At 39.5% G+C, this 23,966-nt stretch overlaps 1 protein-coding gene across 1 annotated transcript in view; it reads left to right on the top strand.

Annotated features, from left to right (window-relative positions):
• Nucleotides 1-23,966, top strand: part of KCNB2 (potassium voltage-gated channel subfamily B member 2) — a 306,435-nt gene that overhangs the window by 11,200 nt on the left and 271,269 nt on the right. Inside the window, exon 2 of the mRNA XM_038392806.2 lies at nucleotides 6,979-7,663. Within this exon, the coding sequence (XP_038248734.1) occupies nucleotides 7,085-7,663 (579 nt within the window). The 5' untranslated portion in view covers nucleotides 6,979-7,084. The remainder of the gene's footprint in view (nucleotides 1-6,978; nucleotides 7,664-23,966) is intronic.

Below are 23,966 nucleotides of genomic sequence, written 5' to 3'. Positions count from 1 at the left end.
AGGTCTCCACAGCTAGCAACATTCCTGCCCTTGGGTTAATGGTTGATTGGTCCTCAGTTGCTGGTGAAAGAGATGACAATAGTCTGTATCTAAAGTGGTACAGATATGGGGACCCAGCCCACACAGCTGACACATCTCTTGGTCCTGTGTGGACCACCTGCTGAACCCACAGGGCTGTCTGTCTTTAACTCATCTATTTATAACTTTTCCTCCCTAAGCTCTGATTGGCTCACCTTTCAACTAGTGACTATGCATGGGACTTCAAGTCTCCTTTCCCACAACGAAACCTTCCTTCACTATTTCAGAAACAGCTACTGAGCATGTCTAGTAACTGCCACATCCTACTTCTGGATGTTTTGGGACCCTGTAGTTGAGTTGCTTTGCCCTGCACATGTGCAGAGTTAGAGTATTCCAGCTAAAATCCATGTCTCCTCCACACTGTTTCTCTCCCTTTCTCTGGGCCAAACAAAGTCAATTGCTGCAGTATAAAGCATGTGGGTTACACAAGACTTTCCCTGAATTGCTCCTTCTGGTAGCCGGGGACTGCTGTGGTACCAGAGCTGAGAGAAGGGAGATAGTCTCTCCTGAGTTCTCAGTGCTCTTCTTCTTGATGTCCAGTCATCGTGTGGAGGATGAGGAAGCTGCTTGACTAGATTCAGAAGAGTGAGAAATGGAAGGGAGGGTTTTCAGGAGCTAGAGGGAAGGTAGGAGAAGAGATGTGGGAGGCAGCTGAAGGATACATAGGTGCAGAAAAGGGAGGGAGGGAGGAGCCAGACAGTAGTGGGATTGATAGGAGCAGAGGCACATAGGGGTTAGGAGTAGAGGGGAGAGAATTGGGCTAGGAGCTGGATAGCAGTGGGAGACAGAGACAGGCTTGGGGCACAGAAGTAGAACAAATATAACCAATAGAAAACACTCCACTCCACTCCAGAAATTGGAATTGAACCCTGTGTCTCCTCCGCTGTCAGTGAACAGCTCTGAAGCCCACTGCAATGTGCATGTTTCTTTCCTCTCTAGTGGCTTTTCCATGTAGAGGGTAATGGCCTACTATTGCTGCCACTTACTCTGTTAGAGATGTGTTGTGTGGATATAGAGGTCTGAACCCAGTTCTTGACCACCTTGGATCAGTATTGTTCCATATGATAGAAATTGTAAAAAGAAAAGGAGTACTTGTGGCACCTTAGAGACTAACAAATTTATTAGAGCATAAGCTTTCGTGAGCTACAGCTCACTTCATCGGATGCATTTGGTGGAAAAAACAGAGGAGAGATTTATATACACACACAGAGAACATGAAACAATGGGTTTATCATACACACTGTAAGGAGAGTGATCACTTAAGATAAGCCATCACCAGCAGCGGGGGGCGGGAGGGGGAAAGGAGGAAAACCTTTCATGGTGACAAGCAAGGTAGGCTAATTCCAGCAGTTAACAAGAATATCAGAGGAACAGTGGGGGGTGGGGTGGGGGGGAGAAATACCATGGGGAAATAGTTTTACTTTGTGTAATGACTCATCCATTCCCAGTCTCTATTCAAGCCTAAATTAATTGTATCCAGTTTGCAAATTAATTCCAATTCAGCAGTCTCTCTTATTAGAAAGCTCTAATAAATTTGTTAGTCTCTAAGGTGCCACAAGTACTCCTTTTCTTTTTGCGAATACAGACTAACACGGCTGCTACTCTGAAACCTGATAGAAATTGTGTTAGTTCAGTTTTTTTGTTTTGTTTTTAAATTAGGAAAATGTATCTAAAAATGGAACGTTCAGGTTATAAAGTCAGGCACTTAAAAGTTAGGAAATGCCAGAATTAAGGTTGGCTGTGCACCCTTAATTCATCCCCCTTCTCCATAGGCAGATGATGACATAGCCTTCAATTACACGATCATATGCTGTTTTATTCACAGGCCTCCTGCCCCATTCAGACCAGCTCGGGGGGGGTGAACCAGGGTTGTGTAGTGAAGGAGACTGTTGTCTGTAGGAGTCCCATTTGCTTTGTTGCAGAAGTTGGAAGGTGTGTATGGAATGAGGTAAGGGACTGCGAGAAGAGAATGGTGCTCTGATGGTTAAGGGAGTTGATCTGCTCTCCAGAGGAATGGGATTGGTTTTGCTAGTGTTCCTATGTGAAGCTAGCCCCTCATGACTGCAACTCAAGTTGATTGGAGCTGTGCTTTGAACATATAAAGTGCTAAATAGTGCTAAGTATTCCGAAAAACCAAGCTCTAATAATATGTCTACACTGCAAAAAAAATCCCTGGCAGCAAGTCTCAGAGGCCTGGTCAGCTGACTTAGGCTTGCACAACGATGCTAAAAATAGCAGTGCAGATGTTGTGCTGGGGCTGGAGCCTGGGCTCTGAGACCCACTCCAGCTTGAGTGGGTATAGCTATACAGCTGTGTTTCGCCCTGAAGCACAAAATGTGTGAACTCAAGTTAATTGACCCAGACTCTGAGGCTCACTGCTGTGGGTTATTTTGTTTGTTTATTGCAAGGTAGGTGTACCCTCAGTGTCTCAAGTTGAGCGCCAAAGTTAGTGGATACTTTTGACCTTAACCTCTCTGGGCCTCAGTTCACCGAGCATAAAATGGGGTAATACCACACCTGCCTCTCACAGGGGTGTTGTGAAAATACATTCACTGATGTTTGTAAAGCACTTAGATACTATAGTGAGAGGACCACAGAAATGCCCATCGGGAAATTAATAATTTTATAGTTAGGACATGGTTTGAATGGTGTATATTAAAAAATGCCTGGGACCAAATACTGAATGAGATTAAAAGAAATATTAAATAACTGCCCATTCACTGAATGAGGCAGGGCTTCTTGGGGAACACCCCCCTACCTCCATCATGATTATGGAATTAAAAGCTGCGAGGGGATTGAATGAAGGCTGCACAGGCATTTCCTAACTTTTGAGTGAGTTTGCAATCTTAACATTGTTTGAATATAGTGAAGTTAGGTTTTTTGATGTAATATATGCACACACATACATGCACACTATAAGGAAGGAAAATATATTCTCTCGAAAGCTGCTTGTATTATATATTGTAGTTATTATTGTGTCTTTCTCTACTATTGCAATAGGATGCTAAGGATGTAATCACACTTTTTACTCTCCGCCCCAAGTGCAGTGTGTTGTAATTACATTAAGACTATAAGACTCAAACCAGTAAACTAAATGCTAAAGACAAATATTAAAATCCTTTTCAGTCTGTAAAATAATTTAAACTTTCAATATCCAAAGAGTTTGGTTGGAGGTAGCCAAGTTTATTTAAAGCTATTTAAAGAATTGTAAAGCTAACCCTGATTGTGCACTTCTGTTTCCTAACTTATGCTTAAAAATATGTGGTTATTTTGTATGTGTTTTATTATGTGGGTTATAAAGGTGAAAATGTTACTCTCTTAAAGTGAAGACTATTGATTACATCTATCTGATACACAGAAAGAAATGCAAACACTCTCTTCTACCCTCTGTAAACAGTTTCACAGTAATAGAGATTTTTATAACGTTTTCTGAAAACAAAAAACAAAAAAGCATGAAGAGGCTTATGTAACACAGGCTCAAAATACTTTTTAAACATTTCTTAAAAGCTGTTACTTGCATGTGTTGTGCAGCATGCAAAGTACAGCAAAATAAAGAACACAAATTAGAAACGATTCTTTGATTTTTGAAGAGGTTTTACTTTTCATCTTTTCACAACGCTGCACATTGTGATATGCTATTATGTGCAATAGCAATGCTTGAGTTTATTCTGTAATATATCGGACCCATTCTTCTGAACACTGAAGTTAATAGGAGTTTTACCAGTGACTTCACTGTGAGCAGAATCAAACCCATTGCTGCTATTTTAGAAGTTCTTGATAAATAAATATTTCCTGAAACTTGGAGATTCAACCAGTAATCATGGTGTCATAATAAAAAATATTCTGTTTTGTCAGCTTTGTCCCAATGCTGGTGGCAGTATAATTTTGCATCGTTTAACAATGCCATGCCACAGTTGTGATGCACAAATAGTGAAACAAATGTGTTGTTGCTTTTTCTTTTTTTTTAAAAAGTAATTTTATCTCAAAAGCTAGTAAGGGTATGTTTAGCCTAACCATATAGGTTGACTGACTGATTTCTAGTGAGTTTTGCTTAAAGTTGCTAAAACTAGGAAGTGCAGTTTAACAAAAATAAAGGAAAGGAAAGGGCTATACAATTTCCCTAAGTTCTCTAGAATTTAATAGAGATTAAACCAAAGGACTTCTATAGAAATGACTCCAAAAACCAATTGATTGAATTTAATAAAGAATATCATAACCTCTCTAAGTCTTTTTTTAAATCTATAGCAGGGATAAAGTTTCCTGTTAAATTCTATAGGACTGTCTAAGAGACCTATACAGAAGTTAACATTGTCTATTAAGTTCTAAAGGATTTTTTCATAAGGGTTGAGACAGCTTTCTGTGAGGATAAACATTAATGTATATTATTGCAGTTGATAAATATCTATTTATCTCCATCTCTATGTTAAATAATAGATAAATACATCCTGGACCCCTGGACAAAACCTAAGTGAACAGACCATGCACAGAGAATCTCTCCGGGGGGTAGTTCAGTACAGAATCCTCTCTCAAGGTGAGGAGCACCCGGTAGCTGCTGTTTGTCTGCTATGTGGATACTTGCATGAGTGGATTGTGTAGTTCTGAGTGCCCCTGTCTTACCCCTGTCAGTCCCAATACCCCATTTTGGTACTGTGCAGAGATCCACCATAGGGTGCAGATTGCAGGGTGTAGAAGTCCCGCCCTGTGCTGCATAGCTGCAGCTGGTCCCCCATGCTGCACAATATTATCATGGCAATTCTGCTACATTTAGGGCTGCAGTGAGGTGGGTGAGGAGACAGGAGCAGGCCCAGTGGAAAAAAAGAGAGATGCACAGAGTAGAAACATCCAGCCTGAGGGTTTTGATTTGATATGACCTTTATCTCCTCAAGTGAAGTTATCAGGTGTCTTTTTCATGAATGAAGGTAAATGTTATAGGCTTAAGCCCTCGTGTAAATAGGCACTGAGCAGCTTTGGGCTGCCTCCTCAGTGCATTTACTCTAGGAGATCAGGAGGGAGTTTCACTGTGCAGTGTGGAATGTGAAATGGCAGAATCCTTTTGACTTTTAAATGATTTCAGTGACTAAGATATTTGTTTTTGACAGTAAGACAGTAAGTTCTACATTTAGAATAAAAATGTAATCTTGTGTGTCTTTTTATACATGCATACAAATATAAATATATGTTTGTATGAGGTGAAATATTAGCTGAAATGATGTAGACCCTTTCCTTTTCTTTCCCTGATATTGCTTGGCATTGAAGGCAGGCAGTTCCAGTACATCACAGGATAGGGCCCAGATGTCTTGGAGTTCTTCCGCCTGCTGAAGGAAGAAAGAAAACCTTTAAAAAATATAAATATAATAAAATCTCTAGGGTTTTTTAACTTTAGATTTTGTGTTTTAAACAGAATTAAAGTCTTGTTCTTACTCACATTTGTAATTAAACTGAAGTTATTTAGAACATAAGAACAGCCATATTGGGTCAGACCAAAGGTACATTTAGCCCAGCATCCTGTCTTCTGACAGTGGCCAATGCCAGGTGCTTCAGAGGGAATTAACAGAAATGGTAATTATCAAGTGATCCATCCCCTCTCGCCAATTCCCTGCTTCTGGCAAATAGAGGCTAGGGACATCATCCCTGTCCAGTTCAGAAGAAGGATCAGGCCCCCGGTAGGAAGACAAGTCTGTTATCCAGTGATGGAAAACAAGATAGCTCTCATCTTCCCTATAAGGGGTCGGTCAGTCTATCTGTTATGTTCTTTTGCAGACCCTGTCTGTTTAGCCTTGGTTGTTGGGTTTTTTTTGCCCCTTGACTAGTCAGCATGTTATCTAAACACAGTGTCTGGTAAATGAGCAAGCGAACATAGGGAGAACTATTCTTTGTGGGAGACTTGTACCAGATTACATGGGGACTACTTGTTTGATATTGGTATTTCCAGCTGCAGGTGAAGGGCAGCTGCACTTGATGAAGGATTCTGCAGCATTAGGCAGTGAATGAAAATGAGCTTGAGGATTATCTGAAACCTGAAGATGCTGGTTGCTGTAATTCATTGGGAATCATGTTCCTGCAGCCACTTAACAGATAGGCAAAATGGTGTAGAAGAAGAGGTCTCTGAGAGGATAGAGAGTGATATATTTGCCTGCTCCTCCAATATGCAGCCCAAAATATAATGTAAATGACTAGAACAGAGTCACGGGATGATGTTCAAACATATGTAAGCCAATCAGTAGTTTCTAGCACTAGAAAATTTGAACGATTATAATGGCAGTGGAGCTGAACTATTTTTAGTTACATGACAAACCTTCCTTGGTCAATGAGAAGATGCATGGCCATGAAGTAATGTAATAAATCAAATAATACCTACAGCTGCGCAGAGAAAGGTATTTCCATTTCATGGAGGATTTTGATATTTTGAAATTTTGGCTTTGTTCCAATTCAGAGCAAAACCCCAAAATATCAAAATGTTCTGCAAAAGGGAATGGAGCCACAGAACCCAGAGGAGTCTGCCTGGCAGAATACCCCAGAGCTGTGGACCCTGGAAGCTGGGACTCTCCAGTGAGTGAGGTGAGCTAGCAGGAAACCAGACAGAAACCCTCCATCAGAACCATCTTGGCAAACTATTTTGATTTTAGATGAATCGGCAAATTCTCACAAAAAATGTTTCACTGGAATTTTTCTGACTAGCTCTGATAATAGTCTTGGCATTCCCAACTATTGAAATTAGGGCATTGTTCCTACTACCACCACAAAAAAGAGCTTCCCTTCTCAGTGAGCAACATTACTGTGCTTGTCATTATATTCTGATGTGTACATGAGAGTGTAGAAAGGGAGGTATATAGTCACATAAGAAAAAAGCTGTGTGAATATGCGATGTGTTGCAAGATTCCATTTATTTTTCTTTTCTAGCTCCAGGAATGGGGAGACCTGTCTAAAGAGGATCCTGCTCGAAAATTTGTATTCTCCAAGCTCATTCTTATAAAGACTTTGGCTTCACAGTTGCGTCCGTTTCAGAATGGCAGAGAACACTCCGCCAGAGATGAACAGGAAGTCTTCAAGGTCTACCCTTTCCCTCCCACCAGAACCAGTGGAGATCATTAGGAGCAAAACTTGCTCAAGGAGAGTTAAAATAAATGTCGGCGGGCTCAATCATGAAGTTCTATGGAGGACTTTGGACAGACTCCCAAGGACTCGATTAGGAAAGCTCAGAGACTGCAATACTCATGATTCTCTGCTGGAAGTGTGTGATGACTATAACCTGAATGAGAATGAATATTTCTTTGATCGTCACCCAGGGGCTTTCACCTCCATTTTGAATTTCTACAGGACAGGGAAGCTACACATGATGGAAGAAATGTGTGCTCTCTCTTTTGGCCAAGAGCTTGATTTCTGGGGGATTGATGAGATATATTTAGAATCTTGCTGCCAGGCAAGGTATCATCAGAAGAAAGAACAAATGAATGAGGAACTGAGGAGAGAGGCAGAGACAATGCGTGAGAGAGAAGGGGAAGAGTTTGATAATACTTGTTGCCCAGATAAAAGGAAGAAACTTTGGGACTTGCTAGAGAAACCCAACTCATCAGTGGCTGCAAAGGTAGGGTAAATGACATGCTTAATACCAAAGCACTAGAAAATTAAAAGTACATGACCTGTTTATCTGAAATGCATCAATAACTTTCATTAAAAATGTGAAGAGAAAAATGTAATATAGAGAAAAACAAGGGTACATGTGTTCATGTGAATACACCTGATTAAATGTCTGCTCCAGAGCCCATTGAAATCAATGGAAAACCTCCCATTGACTTCAAGAAGCTTTAAATTGGGCTGAAGCACTATAAATATGAATTATAAACCTTCAGAGTTGTTGTATGTAAACACAAACACACACATGTAATGGTATACTGCATGTATGTCTGATCTTTCTCCACGAGCATAAGTATGAAACACTAGTAGCTTCCTTATAAAATCATTTTATTTGATTATAAAGAAATGTTTTCTACAACTTCAGAGTGTCCGTACTGTTTCCATTAGGGGCATTGTATAGGTTTAAAATGGCTGTCTCTCAATTCATTAATTAGGGACATCTAATAAGTGGCATCAGCTTTACTGTCGGGAGGGTGGTACCAGCCCCCAGCGGGTTGCTTTGTATCTGGCAAATATCACAGCAATATTATCTCTGATAAAAAACTTGTGAAATCCAGAATGAGTTCTATATGAATATACAGAATATGCAGAGATAAGGAATCAGATTGTTTCATTAGACTATGTCCCAATCCTGCTGGCTTTATCCAGGCAAAGTAGGCAAATGTACTCCTGATATCAAGGGAAAATTTACCTGTGTTAAGAAGGCAGGATTGGATTGGAAGGGCCAGATTCCGGTGCTGTTATTTACAATAAAAAGCTTTTGAGGAGTCCCATTGACTTCAGTGGGACTATTCATGGCATAAGGTACTACTCAATATGAACAAGACCATCAAAATCTGGCCCTAAATTAATAGCACTTAAACTATACACAAAGGTTTAGTACACACGTATTGCTTAACTCTGGCTATGCTTTGCCATTTCACTTGTGGGGTACTAGGGTGTCCGTCCTATATTAATAACTTTAAAATATGGAAGAGTTCATACAAATTTAAAGTATGGCAACATTTCCATGAATTGGTTAATAATTATTTTGTAATAGGCATTTTAAAAAGCATATTATTTTTTGTTTTAATTTTTCACCATGGGCTGTATTATTGGGTTGAGACTGGACAAAATTTTCTTTAAAGAGTCAAAGCATGGTGTATAAAGATTTGTAACTAGAGTAAACAGCTGGCAGTGAAAAATGAGGGTGTTCTAAAGAATGTTTTAAAAAATACATGCAAATGGGTTTTCTACTTCTAAGAGCAGAGTATTCTGAGCCATATGTTCCTCTCCGTTAGGAGGAGCAGAGGGAAGCAGATGGGCATAAGCTGTACCAGAAAAGTCTTGAGGAAGCCATGTTACACAGTATGATCCAGTGGCATGGTATAGCGGCCATCAGGCTTCCTTCTGCACTTCTATGATACAGGGGCTATGCAGCCTGCTGGACAGGGCTGGAGTCAGTCCCCCAATGCTGCATATATCCTTTGCAGTGAGGATATGTAAGCATGACCTCCCCCTAACCATCAGAAATATGAGTGCTCGTGTAGAGGGGAGAGAGAATGGCAGCACAGCAACATAGCCAGCATTGCTGGCAGTGGTAGGGAATGAGGGAGAGAGAGCCAAAGCCCCGTAGAACCACACTAGGGGAAAGGGCATGGATGTTTTCCTCTGTTTTCTCATGTCAGAGAGGAGTCTTTGGCCCATAGTACTTAATACCCATGAGTCGTACTACTGCCAAAATATACTGTAAACTAGAAAACAAGACAATAATGCTGAGTAGATTTGGTAAACAAAGCGCCTCGCGGCCCACCAGAGATTTACCTTGAACAAGCCACGAATCAAGTTTGGGAACCCCTGGCCTAACCTAATGGAGAAGGTTCAGAGAAGAGCCACGAGAATGATGGCTTATAGCAGGGGTTCTCAAACTGAAGGTTGGTACCCCTCAGGGTGTTGCGAGGTTCTTACACGGGGGGTCATGAGCTGTCAGGCTCCACCCGAAACCCCACTTTGCCTCCAGCATTTATAATGGTGTTAAATATATTAAAAAGTGGTTTTAATTTATAAGGGGAAGGGGTCGCACTCAGAAGCTTACTATATGAAAGGGGTCACCAGTACAAAAGTTTCAGAACCACTGGTTTATAGTAATAGACTCAAGGAGCTCAATTCATTTAGCTTGACAAAGAGAAGGTTAATGGGTGACTTGGTTAGATTCCATAAGTAGCTACATATTTGATCATGGGTTCTTCAGTCTAACAGAGAAAGGTATAACATGATCCAATGGCTGTAAGTTGAAGCTAGACAAATTCAGACTGGAAAGAAGGCATACATTTTTAACAGTGAGAGTAATTAACTACTGGAATGATTTACCAAGGGTTGTGGTGGATTCTCCATTACTGATAATTTTTAAATCAAGATTGTCCTATGGAGGTTGGGGAATCTCTGTCATTAAAGGTTTTTAGGAACAGGTTAGACAAATATCTGGTCTAGATCAGTGCTACTCAAAGTGGTGGTCCGCGGACCGGTGCCGGTCTGCAAGCCATTGGCTGCCAGTCTGCATGCATATTGGAAAAAAAAGTTGCCCATCCCGCACATCAGATAGCGTGAGAAGCACTGGTCTAGATAATACTCAGCCCTCATGGCAGGGGACTGAATTAAATGATTTACTGAGGTCCCTTCCAATCCTACATTTCTATGACTGCATGTTTTTCTAAAAGATCTGCTCTAGGAATTATTTGGGGGAGTTGTCTCATCTATGCTATAGAGGAGGTCAAACAAGATGATCATAATGGTCCTTTCTGGCCTTGGAATCTATGAAACATTAGAAAATGAAGAACTAGCCTCATATAAACCAAGATATACTGAAATTGGTATATATTATGTGCTTTAATACAATATATTGTTGATTGGATAGCAATTAGGATATATGGCATGATCCTCATCTAAAGTAAAAAATTCAAATTTCAGCACTTTGTTTTAAAGTATAATTACATATTCACACAGAAAATTATTAATTTATCCTGAAACAAGGGACAAGAAGCTGTAGTAGATAAACTCATTCCCTCTGTAGAAGGAAAATTGAAAAACTGTTGTCTTTGTTGATACAGTATCACTACAACAGCATGTTGCATTGCTATCTAGTTATGTGTTTATGAGCCCCCAGACTGGACATGTCATTGAGATGACTTTCTGAATTTCTAGGGAAAAGGGACTAGTTCAACCACTCCTAGGACTTTGTCTGCAAGCCAATCAGAACAGTATTGGTGTCAGCTTGGCAAAGGACAGCTTGTCTGCCTTCTTGTTCAGAGGTGAAGTTTCTCTTTGTAAGGGAAATAATGAAGGGATTTTTAGAAGGGAAAATCAAGAAAAATATATGGAAATATCATTCAGCATAAATCTAAAACATATTGTTACTTTGCTATCTTTCAAAGAAATATTTAAAAGAATATCACATTCATTCATTTTGTCTACAAATATCTGCATCCTCATTCAGATATTTCATTGCACCTTAGCAATTGACATGAACAGATTGTTGTTGAATCTATTTCTTACACAGTGTGGAATAAACACTGAGAACTCAGTTTGGCTTTTGAGGTGTTTTTTTTTTTGCCAGTTATCAAACATAATAAAATCCCTGTGGGTCTGATCCAAAGCCTATTGAAATTAAATGGAGTCTTTACATTGAATTCAATGGGCTTTTGATCAGGCACTATGGGAAAATCATACCCATTAATTTTCCATGACTTCGGAATGAAAATGGATGTCATATGAAACATTTATACAAATTCCTTTGCAAGTCATATATTAACCCTTTGGTTGCCAAGCAGAGTGTTAGCCCAGTGGCCAAGCCACGTTAATGCTGCATTATTGATTTTCAGAGTGTAGAGTTGAAGCATGAATAATTTATGCCTCTTAGCTGGTTGTACACAGTGCAACGGGAGTAGTTATGCAAGGAAAATAGTGTATTATCAAATGGATGTTTCTATTACAAATGTCAGAGCTATCATGAGAATGGAAGAAGATACATTTCTTTACATTTGCATCTTGAGTTGTGCAACCCAGACAAAATGTCTTTGCTTCTTCTGTCTTTATTTTAGGCTTAGGGTGTATAACGCTCTAGGTCAGCCTAGTTACACTAATAACACTAATGCAATATCCACAAGACCCTATATTAAGGCTCTTTTTGCCCCCAGTCTTCAAGAGCTGTGTTATTCCTATGTGCTCTCTTGTCTAATTACAGACCTAGGATGAAGGAGACAGGGAAATGAGGTTTTTCCTCCTTCTTAAAAGGATAGGCATCGCTTCTGTACTAACATTTATTCCTGAATTTTCACAAGAGTTTGGTTACCTCAGTACCTGCCAGCTTGTATTGAAAATAAGTGTTTTAATAACTGTTGGTCTGATTTTATTGCTGATCCATAGATGGATTTACTATTGACCTCTACTTCCCACTGAGTTCATTAGGAATTCTGTCATGAGGTGGCTATAGAATCGACTCCAATGCCTTTATCTGAATGCACTGGTAATGCTGTATTTTTGTCCTCATTCCCAGTACCACTGCCTTTAAGACACAATACTTGCAAAAATGAAGTTATGACAAAGCAGATCCATGATGCAGCAGATCTGTTTGGGAGATTGGATGGATGCTCATGGATTATAGGCATTTTACCACCAGTTCATCCTTTATTTCAATCAGGACATTTTCCATCTTCACTTATAAGCAAATCTCCTTTTCTGTGCAAATCTTTAATGGCAGCCAACGTGACTGTAAAACAAAGAGATTATATATTATCCTTGTCATTAAAATTTAATAACTAAAGTATTTTAAAGTCTTGAAAGCTAAGTGAGTTTATTGCTATGCCAGTATATATCATATCAAAGAACACAATGGATTGGTAGTAGTTAATTGATTTTGTTTTATAAGCTTGTATATGCTGACTACTGAGTTGGTCATTAAAAGATTATTTACCTTCTGAAGTTTGCACATGAAGTATCATGTAATTAATGATTCAGCATTTTTAATCAGCATAAATATCAGGAAAAAACAGGGCTACCATTTGAGCTGTCCTGCTTTGGAGGAGTTTTAATATCTTCCGTTACATAAGGGTTCCTTCAGGTTGTGTGATGTTGTCTATGGTACTGTAAATTCTTTGTGAGAAATAGAACTTGCTAACTGCTGATATTGGAACAGCACAAATATAATATCCTTTGAAAGTAACCTGTTGGGTATCAACAGTTATTTTTTAGTAACTGTAGTGCTTCAAGTATGAAAGCTATTTCGGGACAAAGTTACAGTGAACCAAATCCAGACAATCTATCACTGACTTCAAACAGCCGCACCAGGGAATATCTCCATTCATTAAATGTGCAGGGGAAAAGGATCTTTCACAGCATGAGCAATGAAAATTGACTTCACTGGCTCTCCAGTCCTTGTTTATTAGCTCTCTCACAAGAAAACCATACTTCTGCTGGACAGGAAAATGAAAAGGGCTTGATTGTGAATTTTATTAGGGGGAAAAAAAAAGGAATACCTAGAAAAAAAGGAACAGGTTAATCTGTTCTGCATATTTTGTGTTAAATTTTGGCTGGTGATATTTTCCTGTGCAAGGAAAGGGAAGTGGGGTGGAAGTGCCTAGAGAGCTTTTCCTCTCACCATACAAACAGGCAGACAGGAGCTTTCTGTAGTGCAGTGGATTACACAGATTCACCATTGGATGCAGCTCGTTCCATAAAGCAGGATACCTCTTGTGCTGGTTTCATGAAAGAGCAAGACACTTACTCTATACTAGCCCCCTCTGCTAAGGGCAGGATTTAGTCCTGTATTGTTTGCTTTGCCACCATTTTTCTTATTCTATTTCTGATAGTTGTAATGACAAATTATGTATAGCCCAGCAGTGCTCTGTACCTATGGATCACACTATTTTTCAGTTAGGATTGTAGCATTCTACACAATATGGCATGTCCCTTGGTCAAATCCAAGGCATCTCACAAGCTGGCTTTTCAGCTCTGACATGTTACCTAAATTGTGTCATGCCTCAGTGGAAAAAACAGAGTATTATGCCTTTCACTTCACCAAGAGGAAGGTCACATGTCCCAAAAGGCTGCAGTCCCCTTGCATATTTTTATAAGCATTTGTCATTGTGTTGTGTTCTCTCAGGCATGATGCTTGAAAACAGTTAAGTAACATTAAGACTTATATTAACAAATTGCAATGAATTATACACAGGTGATATTTTAATTGAAGATTATCAATATTACATCTACCACAGATGAAGAACTACACAGAGTATATGGCTGAATGTACTCCACATGCAGATTTGGGGCTCAGAGCATAACAAATCCATATGATGTTCCTGAGTGCTGGTTTTTCCATTTGGCTCTCTGATTTGTGTGTAAGATGGGTGACAGCACAAGAGGGCAGATGGCTTCCAAATGACTATGCAGCTCAAGAAGTTCCTGTATGTTGCTTCTTCCAGCAAGAAAATGACATTTGTCCTGACACACGCTGGACTTAGGAGTGCTCTTTTTTTTTTTATGGGAGTATGTGAATATCTGATGTCTAGTGCTGAGCCCTGGAAGCACTCAACTCTCCAAAACATTTGAGGACCGGCGTGTGAGACTTGCACCATTGTTTTTAAAATACCTTTGGAAGTACAACAGCATCCCAGTAGAGCTACCTCTGTGAGTGGAGACCACAATCTGCTCCTCATATGCGTTGGTAATTCTGGTAATTGTGATCCATACGTGTGAAAATCACAAGGCCAGATTCTCAGATGGTGTAAATCAGTGTAATTCTACTGAAACCCAGGGAGCATTACTCATTTACATCAGCTGAGACTCTGGTTCTCAATTCAGAATCTAGCCCTAAAGTTAAAGTGCATAGTTCACTTTCCATCTCATTAGAATGCAGGTTATGAACTAACGCTAGGTGTGATATGTTTCAATAGTTTTAAGAAGCAAAGGAACTTTAAGAAGAAAGTTTAGTGCTGGATCAATAAAATCTTCATGTTATTGACAAACAAGCCCCTTCATGTTATTGACCAACAACAAGACTTGTATAAAATAAACAGGAATCATTTTAGGGACTGATAGAGGTTCTGATTATAGATACAGTAGTCCACATGTAGACCCTACCAGACAAACCTATTTGTCAGAATAACAGTTTCAACAAAGGAGTTTTTGTTTAAATTCTCAACAATGCAATGGTGTGTACCTATCAGAGGCCTAGCAAAGTTGTATCTAAGTATGGAGAACAGATGGGGAAAAGAGTAGAAGGCCATGTAAAGGGTTTACTTTGGGGACATATGTACCTTAAAACTGCTCCAAATCCTGTTTGTTTTCTTGTCAAATTTCAGCTACCTATTATTGACAGTCATTCATGAATGGTATATTTTATTCCAAAGTTTAGATATGGACACCTCAAGATTGGAGGAAGTTTGGATTGGAATTAAGGTGGCCCCTGCTTCACTGTTATTATGTTTGGGCTGATCTGAGTCCAAACTTTGTGGCTCAGGTTCATCTGTACCCTAAGGAATGTTTAATGTATAGTTCTTGTCAAAAGTGGCATTTTGCACTCCACTAAACTCCTTCCTGAAACCTCTCACTCCACTCGGCTATACAAAAACTTGCTTCGATTACCTAACGGATTTTCTATTCTGTCCTCTAATAAGTAATTTAACAGACCAACAGCTGCAAAGTTAATCATGGAATGGCTCCTAGAAGTCAGTTGTTCCCTAAGGTGGTTGTGAATTTCACTGCAGGACACTGGAGGACATTGTCACCTAAGCTTCAGTGTTTTCACTCATCTTTCATTGAGTCCCTCCTGATGCAACCACAAGGGTTGGATACCGCTTAAAATAGCCTAGGTATAGCACATGCCAGAACTATCCCAAGGGCAGCCAAGTAATAGTAATACAGTTCTGGATGTTGTCAGTCACTTGCAGGATGCCCCCTGGATGAGAAGGGTGGTGACATTCCTTGCATTGTACAATGCTCAATTCAACTTTACTTTGCTTATTGTAATATCATGCCAGGTGATATTTTTAGATTTTTAGATTTTTAATTCATGGGACAATCCCAAATTTGAATAACTCACTTCTTATCAAAGTTTTCTAAATCAATTAAGATGTTTACATGGCAATAGAATGAGACATCAAAAGAAGTTTTTTTCTAAACTTATGTTTCAAAGACAGCCTCATTTTCAGATATCTTCATTCCAGAGCACTGTAATCCCCACTTTATAGTTGTTTAATTTTTAGGCTGATCAATCTGCTCTGTTTTGTGAAATGTATGATTTTACTGGAGTGCAATGATTCTTTGCTTACCATGACTAAATTTAAAAGGCAAAGTCTGTCGTTAGTCAGCAGATTATAACTGGGTACTGAAGAGAACAGAAGTAGATGAGCATCCAGTACTTGCCATAGGTTTGTTTTTGGGAACAGTGATCTCATTTTCTATTTCTACTTCTAGCAGTTTCACAAGTGTGTAAAGTTGTGGCTGTAATTATATGCAATGGCATCACTTTCAAGAAAACTCACTTGTTCACCTTTAAATTTTTCAGATATAAATTCCAGAGTAAACTTGAAGTGTAAGCTCCAAGTTAAAAACATTTCCAAGTGTCTGAGCTCACTGCACACAACTCTGCATGATTACCAAGCACTCAGTATCTGATCCATAGCCTACTGAAGTCCATGAAAAAATGATCATAGAGTTCAATGGGTTTTGGATCAGGCCCTAGCTTCATTTAACATGCAAGAGCAAAGCATGGAATATTTAAAAGGAAAACAAAGGTGATATCCCAGTCCTGCATTCACTGAACATCCCAAACTCCTATGAAACTCAGTGTGAGTTCAGATGCATGAAGAATGCAAGCAGGCTCTTAGGGCTTGATCCCACAAGGCGCCAAGTGCTCTGGAATGAAGATATCTGAAAATGAGGCTAAGCCTTTTAAACATAAGTTTAGAACAAAACTTCTTTTGATGTCTCATTTTATTGAAAATGGCAAGAAGAGAAGGAATTTATAGTGGAGCACAATTTTAAACATTTCTCTTCATATGTCACTTATTTCTTAGGCCCCGATCCTGCAAACACAAAATCACATTTACATATCAGTATTCCCATTGACTCCCATTGGCACATCACATGGCCATGCTTAAATGCTCTATTGAGTCAGGCCTAGGGGGTTCCTTGCTTTTCAAGATTGAGCTATTAATTTATGAAGTTGTATGTATACAAGATTACTAGTCTTTAAATAAGGTATTTTATGATATAATGTCCATCCTGGATTTACTGAAAAGATGTGGAGCACAATCCATCAGTTGTAACTATTAATTTTAAGGGATTTCTTATCAGAGTGAATTTGGCCATGATAATTATTTAATGTTAGTATTATAGGAATACCCGTGGGTTCCATTTAAGTATACACAGATTTGTCTCTGGTTTTGCAACATAGATACTCCATAGCATTCTGTTCAATAAGTTTGATTGTAAATAAGTCTTCATTGTACTAAGTGGTATACAAACACATACACACAAAAGTATAGTCACTGCCCCAAAGTCAATGGAACTGTTGATGTGTAAAGTGAAATGTCCTTTAGTGTTTCCAGGATTGGAGCCTAAATAAATAAGTGATCTATAAAGAGCAATCTTTAAAATTGTGCTCCAATAGGAACTTATTCTCTTCTTGCCATTTCAAGTCACCTCTCTTGCTCAGTAGTTGTATCTTTTGACAATTTTTATCTCATGATTTAAGCCTTTCTGGATTTTTTTACAATGCATTATGCAACAGTGAGTCTATTATTCTGTTATTTTATAGTGTGTTACACTTCATTGTATTCAGCTGCTAATAAGAGTGCCATGGTGAGTGTTTTAAGGAATAACTCAGTAGATACACAAAAATTCTAAAGGCCAAGCAGTTCAGCTTGGTGAAGGAACCTGATTAGAGCTTAGTCAATTTAGATCAGTTACTCTGAAAATGCAAACCTGCAAGCCTCTTTAAAAAGCTAAGAATACTTCTTCAGAAGGGTTCAAAAAATCTAGATGTGGATTTCTTCACTTTAGTAAATGATGAACACAGGTTTTAAATAAGAAGAGCAGGATGTAGTGTTTTATGCTATGGGCAAGATTGCCAGTATAAATTTTTAAATATTTTTTTAAAAAATTGAGAAAAATTTTGGCTCATTCTCAACAGGAAATAGTGTGAAAGATCAGTACATTTCTATTATTTATGTCCCCAGAGGTTAACATAATGACATCTGGAATAAAGTTAACAAAGCTAACTGATCAGCTGTTGCACGTTAAGAGTGCATCCACACTGGCTGCAGTGAGTTGAAGGAAATATAGGCTCTTGCCATTTTGAATAAAATATAGGCTTTTCTGGATTTTTAAGATTCTTTTTAAATCTTTAAATAATGGTTTCAAAGGAAAATACCTGTATTGACCTATACTGAGGTGGTGTGGAGACTGCTTTGAATGCTTTCACTCTAGCAATATATGTATTAACTTCTTGTGTTGGTGAATATGGTCTTGTGTTTAAGGCATGCACCTAGAAGGAATATAACTATGATATATTTATAACTGGTCAGAAAATGAGGTGGGGGAGGAGGTCCCCTAAAGAAAATCTTGACTTTTAGATGCAAAATCAAAAACCAAAATAACTGAGTTAGAAAACGCTGCTGTGGTGCCTCATGGGAATTGCCATTTCGGTGTCTCATAGGCTGGGCTTCCTAGTAGAACTACATCTTCCATGATAATACCATGTTGGTAAGAGGAAGCAATACATTATGGAAGATGTAATGCTGCTAGAGAGACCAGTACATACAAAAGAATGAGGACATGAGTTTGCAGATGCTCAGTTTCTTAACAAAAGAAATAAAATTTTCCATGGAAAGGAGACATATTTCATTCCATCCAAAAATAATGTCAATGGAGAATTTTGATCAGAGTTAGTTGTAGCCCTGTGGGACCTTGGTCAAATCATTTAAACTCTGTTTCAGTTCTGCCACCTGTAAAATTGGGATAGTAACACTGCCCTAAACACAGGTATGTTGAGGGCTTAATTTGTTAATACGTATAATATTTCTAAGTGCTTTTAGTTCCTCAAAGTACATATTGCTCAATATTCACTTGATCAGAATTCATCTTTCACATCACTCAGTTTTTATATTTGTCTCAACAGAGGCCAATGTCCGCTTATCGTACTCTAAATGTTATTAGACTCAGTTACATTGTACCTTATAGTGCTGAAGTGGGTACGCACGTGTTTGATGCTGTACTGCATGCAGGACATTAACCCAAAGCATTTTGTAGTTGCTGCAGTCATGAGATGCTGAATAATTCCATTTAGTTCTTACATGGCTGAATCTAGTAAAAATGAACATAATCTAGTTGTCATGACTTATTTTGCACAGGTACATTTTCATGAAAAACTTTCAAAAGAAATATTATTTTGATTAGAATAACAGAGATGAGAGATTTCCTCTCAAGAGGAATTTTGTTAGATAAACTTACGATAAACAGCATAGAGGGAGTTCAGAATGGAAAAGGCTTCACTCTATTAACTGTAGCATTGATATTGTGCCACTACAATTCTTATTATAATGTGATGTCACTGGTAATAGTGACAACTGTGTGGAAGATAAGATGCCTTAAATCTCTCTCTCTCTCCTTTTTGCCTGATAACAAATCTCCATCCCTTTGAAGAGCGAGCTAGTCTGGATCGCTATTTTTTTCCTCTGAGGCTGATCTCGTCCTTATTTTAAAATCAAAATTTTGTTTTATGGGGTGTGAAACTGCAAACATAAAATTGCACAATGCTCCTGATAAGGTATATGATACATGCCTATGGCAATGTTAGAGTCGTATTAAATGTAACCTTAGCATTTATAATAAACGTAACCCCAGCATCATCACAGGCATCTATTCCTTTGTTTAATGTGTTTAACAACCTCTTGGATGCCTGAAGAGAGAGCTTTTGTGACAAAGGAATGGTTAACAGAACACAATCACTGCTAAAAAATGTTTGCTGCCAGTCTTTCATTGAGGCAATGCTCCCTTAGGACTTCTCTAGAAAGGGATTGTGCATCTGTAAACTGCACTGTTCAGGCATAGATGTCTTCTGGGTGTTCAATGAAGCTGAAAGGCAATATGCAAGCTAAAGGAGATTCCACATCAGTCACTGCAATCAGGAGACAGAGCACTAATTCCCTCTGCCGCTTTTTCCCCCTCCCTTCTTTTTTAGAAAAGATAGGAATTAAATCTACGAGCTCAGGACCTCTGCACATTACATGATTATGTAAAAAGGATGTTATCCAGCAGAAACAAGGTTAAAACTATCAAAGCAAAGTATTCATCTAAGGGTGGAAAAATCCTTTCGGTGTATAAGCTAACTAGAGCTTCTTGGGAAATCCCTGTGACAGTCAATTTGCATACAGCAATCTACATATTAATGATTTCTCATTCAGTGGTGTCTATTGATTAAAGGTGAACTGCAGAAAAAGAAGGGAAGTAGGGGGAAACTGCATTTCTTTGAAGGCAAATACATTTACGGCTGAAAAACCATTAAATACAATAAAGGGCCTGACTAATGCCTGCAAAAGTAAGGATATTTTTAGCAAAGGCTTCCTCTTCAGTCCTCACTGTCCCTGTTGTGCCTATATATGTATGAGATGTGATGTTCCTTTCCCTATTGAATATACACAGCTGTACCTATGTGGCGGGGGGAGGAATGTGTGAAAACAGCTCTGTGTTTCCCTGTTTTCTGGAGAACTAGGGGAAAATACATTTTTTCTTTTTTTAAGTTGTTGTTCTTAAATTTCTCCAGGCGGAGACCTTGTGTGCCAAAGTCCAACCTACAGGGGATTTTGAGATAAACCTCCCAAGAGAGTTATAACAGGCATGTTGTCAGACCATTAACTATAACGGGCATTGCTATAATTTTGATTCAGTGCATGAGAAAAATTTTTACATTTTTCAGTGGATGAAAAAGCCTGATACATTTTTATGTGATGTCAAATACTTTGGCATTCCATGTTTGGTGAGTTGTCACAGATAAGGTAGATTTCCTGGGCTTAACAGGGCTATTTTGGAAAACAGTTGCTGTAAAAGATTTACAGACTGTAAAAAATGGAACTGAGTTAACGGATGAAAAAGAAAAGTAAAATAAAGGGCCAGATTGTCTCTGCACAGGGGTGTTCCACCTTCCCCCAAAATGTAGTATGTGTAGTAATGGACATGCTCCCTTGTGCCTGCTGGGAATGCCAGAAGACACTGTGCCTCACATACAGAGACTGGCCACAATTTCAGTCATTGCACTTCCCTGTGCGTAAGCAATCAAAAGATCTTTCTGAGCTGACTTTTACAGGGGCAAGAAGCAAACAGAGCCCGTAGCCTGTCCTCTCCTACCAATCAGTATTGTTACCCGCAAAAATCTAGGGCACCCCATCTATACCTTATATAGAGGGCTCAAGACGTGACCTGATCAATTTAGGGCATCCCGCCTATACCCTACCAAGGGCTCAAGGTGTGACACAATCAATTTAGGCATCCCCACCCTTTCCCTGCCGAGGTCCCAGGGTGTAAGGCAGCTATCCTTACCCACGGGGCTCAGGAAGAAACCTGGTCAATTTAAATACCCACCCTTTTCCTCAGTGCTCTACGTGTCTGCGGAACCTTCTCCCAGTGAAAGAGACTTCAACAGCTGTGCTTTAAACATCTATCTATTAGCAACACACAGAGAATACATGTACCAATCCCAATTAACAGAAAATTGCACTCAGTCAGGATGCACTCATCTGGGGGTTCCCGGTGATGCCTCTGCACATCACAGTCATGCAAAGGTGTCAGAGTTCCTGTAGCTTGATGTTGAACTGCAGTCCGGAAATGGTTCCCAAAGAGTTTCAGACATAAACTGGACACAGTTTATCCTCACTGACTGTAGCCAATCAAATTATGTTTCCATTTATAATTTTTGGCAGAGATTTTTTAAAGATATCTAAGGGATTTGGACATCCTATTCCTATTAAATTTAATCGGAATTGGGTATCCAAATCCCACAGGCAGTTTTGGAAATCTCAGCCTTTATATTTTTTTGGTCTGTGTCATGGAGTTTAAGGGCAGAAGGGACCACAAGCTCATCTAATCAGACCACCTGTGTATCATAGGCCACCAACACCACCCAGGCCCTGCACACTAAACCCAACAACCGCGTGTGTGTGTCTGGATGCACACATGTGTCTTGGCCACACAGTTCATTTGTCCAACCCGAGGTTATTGTTTAAAAGAAAGTTCTGTAGATTACATTATACTTGTCTAATTTAGTTGCTGTCCATGATAGGAATCGTTTTGCCTTGATCAAATTTCTTCAGTAGTACATTGTTAGGAAAGTGAGTGAAGATTTTATTAAAAAAAAAGAGTTGGGAGTAAAAAAGAAGGAAAGCTGGAAGTAGAGATTAAAGATTAAAGTTGTCTACAGGTAGGTCTGCGTTTTCTTTTAAAGATATTTTACTCATAGTCATGGACTCTTAATTCCTTCCTGTTCTTTTCACTGGAAAACTCCTTTTGTTCAGTAAGCTGTTATTAAACTATTCCCTTGAGAGCCTACAGCCTGACTACTCTTTGAATATAGTTTGGGCAAGTTGAAAGAGTTTATATTCAGTGCAGCCAGCTTCCCTTAGTTTCAGAAGCACAGTATGTCCCCTAATACTTCGAACATTTCTGAATCAGCTGATTCATGAAAGCACAGACTTATGCAGACAAAACCTATCAGAACCTTTCAGGTCATCAGATGAAGTTGAATGATCCCTAAACTGGAAGGCTTATTTTAGGGTGGGCAAGAATTGCAATAAAAGCAGCTCTGCAGGAATGAATCTCCCTGGAGTTGATGAGGAGTGAGAGGTCAAACATGAGAGACAGACATGTCTCTGGGTGTTCTGGCAGCAAATGAGAGGAGGGTAATAGGAGACAAATTATTAGTGAGTGATGGAATTCTATTCCAGGTGAGACTGCAGGGGAAAGATTAGGTTCCTAGGGCAGGATGAAAACTCAGTTGAGAAGCATCGCGGGTGAGTGGCAGCAAGTAGTCAAGAGTTCCAGTCCTCATTCTGCTACTGGCTTTATGTGTGGCCTTTGGCAAGCTATTTAACTGACCCCTTTGTGCTTCATTTTCCCCATAAGTAAAATAGGGCTAATAATGTTTACCTCACAAGAGCATTATAGGGCTAATTAGTTAATGTTGGTAAAGTGCTTTGAATGTGGAAGTGCAAAGTTAGGGCTAGTAAACACTCTAATGACAAGCATTAGTAAAATAATAAGTTTATGTAATGAAAAGATAAAGAATATAGGTTTAAGGGGAAAACTGGAGATGATGTGGATCTGTATCACCTCAGGAAAAGCAGAGGTTATGCAAGGGGGCCCTGATCCAGCAAAGCAGTTACGCACATAGACACAAAAATAGTCCCATGGAAGTATTAAGATAAAGCATGTGCTTAAGTGCTTTTCTGGTTGGAGCCAGGAAACTGTTGTTAATTTTCATGGATGCTGTGTTGTTGTATCTATTGTCCCCCCCATGAAATACTCCCAAAGAACCCGCTTCAATATAAAAATAACCCCCCTCTGACTGCACACCCCTAGTTGTCACCTATCACCCCACATTGGAACCCATACAGGGCATCATCAAACAATTACAACCTATACTCAGTGGGGACCTCATCCTAAAAGAAATCTCTTCTGAGCCCCTCTTCTGGCATTCAAACAACCCTCCAATCTCTCCAGACCCATTATCAGAAGCAAGCTCCTCACAGACTAGGACGCACCAACTCAAAGCAGCACCAGACCCTGCCAGAACAACAGATGCAAAACCTGCAGGTATGTTTCCACTGCAACAAAGATCAACAACCCCCAGAACACATCTTTCAGGATCCATGGGTCCTACAACATGCCTGTCCCAACATGTGATGTACCTCATTCAGTGCACTAAATGCCCCAGTAACAGCTATGTAGATGAAACCAGACAATCACTATGCTTTCAGATGAACTCACTCAGGAAAACGATGAAAGACAAAAACACCATGAACCAGAGCCGCAGACTTCCTGAGTTCCCAGGGGATGTTCGAACCCTGCTCCATCCCAGGCCCCACCCGCCTCTTCCTGCTCCTCCCTCTCCCCCACAGAGCCTCCTGCATGCTGCTGAACAGCTGATCACTGGCGGGCAGAAGGCTTGGAAGGGTGGGGAAGGGAGAAGCTGATCGGCAGGGCCCGCAGGCAGGCTGGAGGCACTG

This window comes from Dermochelys coriacea, chromosome 2 (assembly GCF_009764565.3).
Source record: "Dermochelys coriacea isolate rDerCor1 chromosome 2, rDerCor1.pri.v4, whole genome shotgun sequence".
In the NCBI taxonomy this organism is placed as follows: domain Eukaryota; kingdom Metazoa; phylum Chordata; order Testudines; family Dermochelyidae; genus Dermochelys; species Dermochelys coriacea.
Note: the sequence above shows the minus strand (reverse complement) of the source record. Positions and strands in the feature narration are given on the sequence as shown.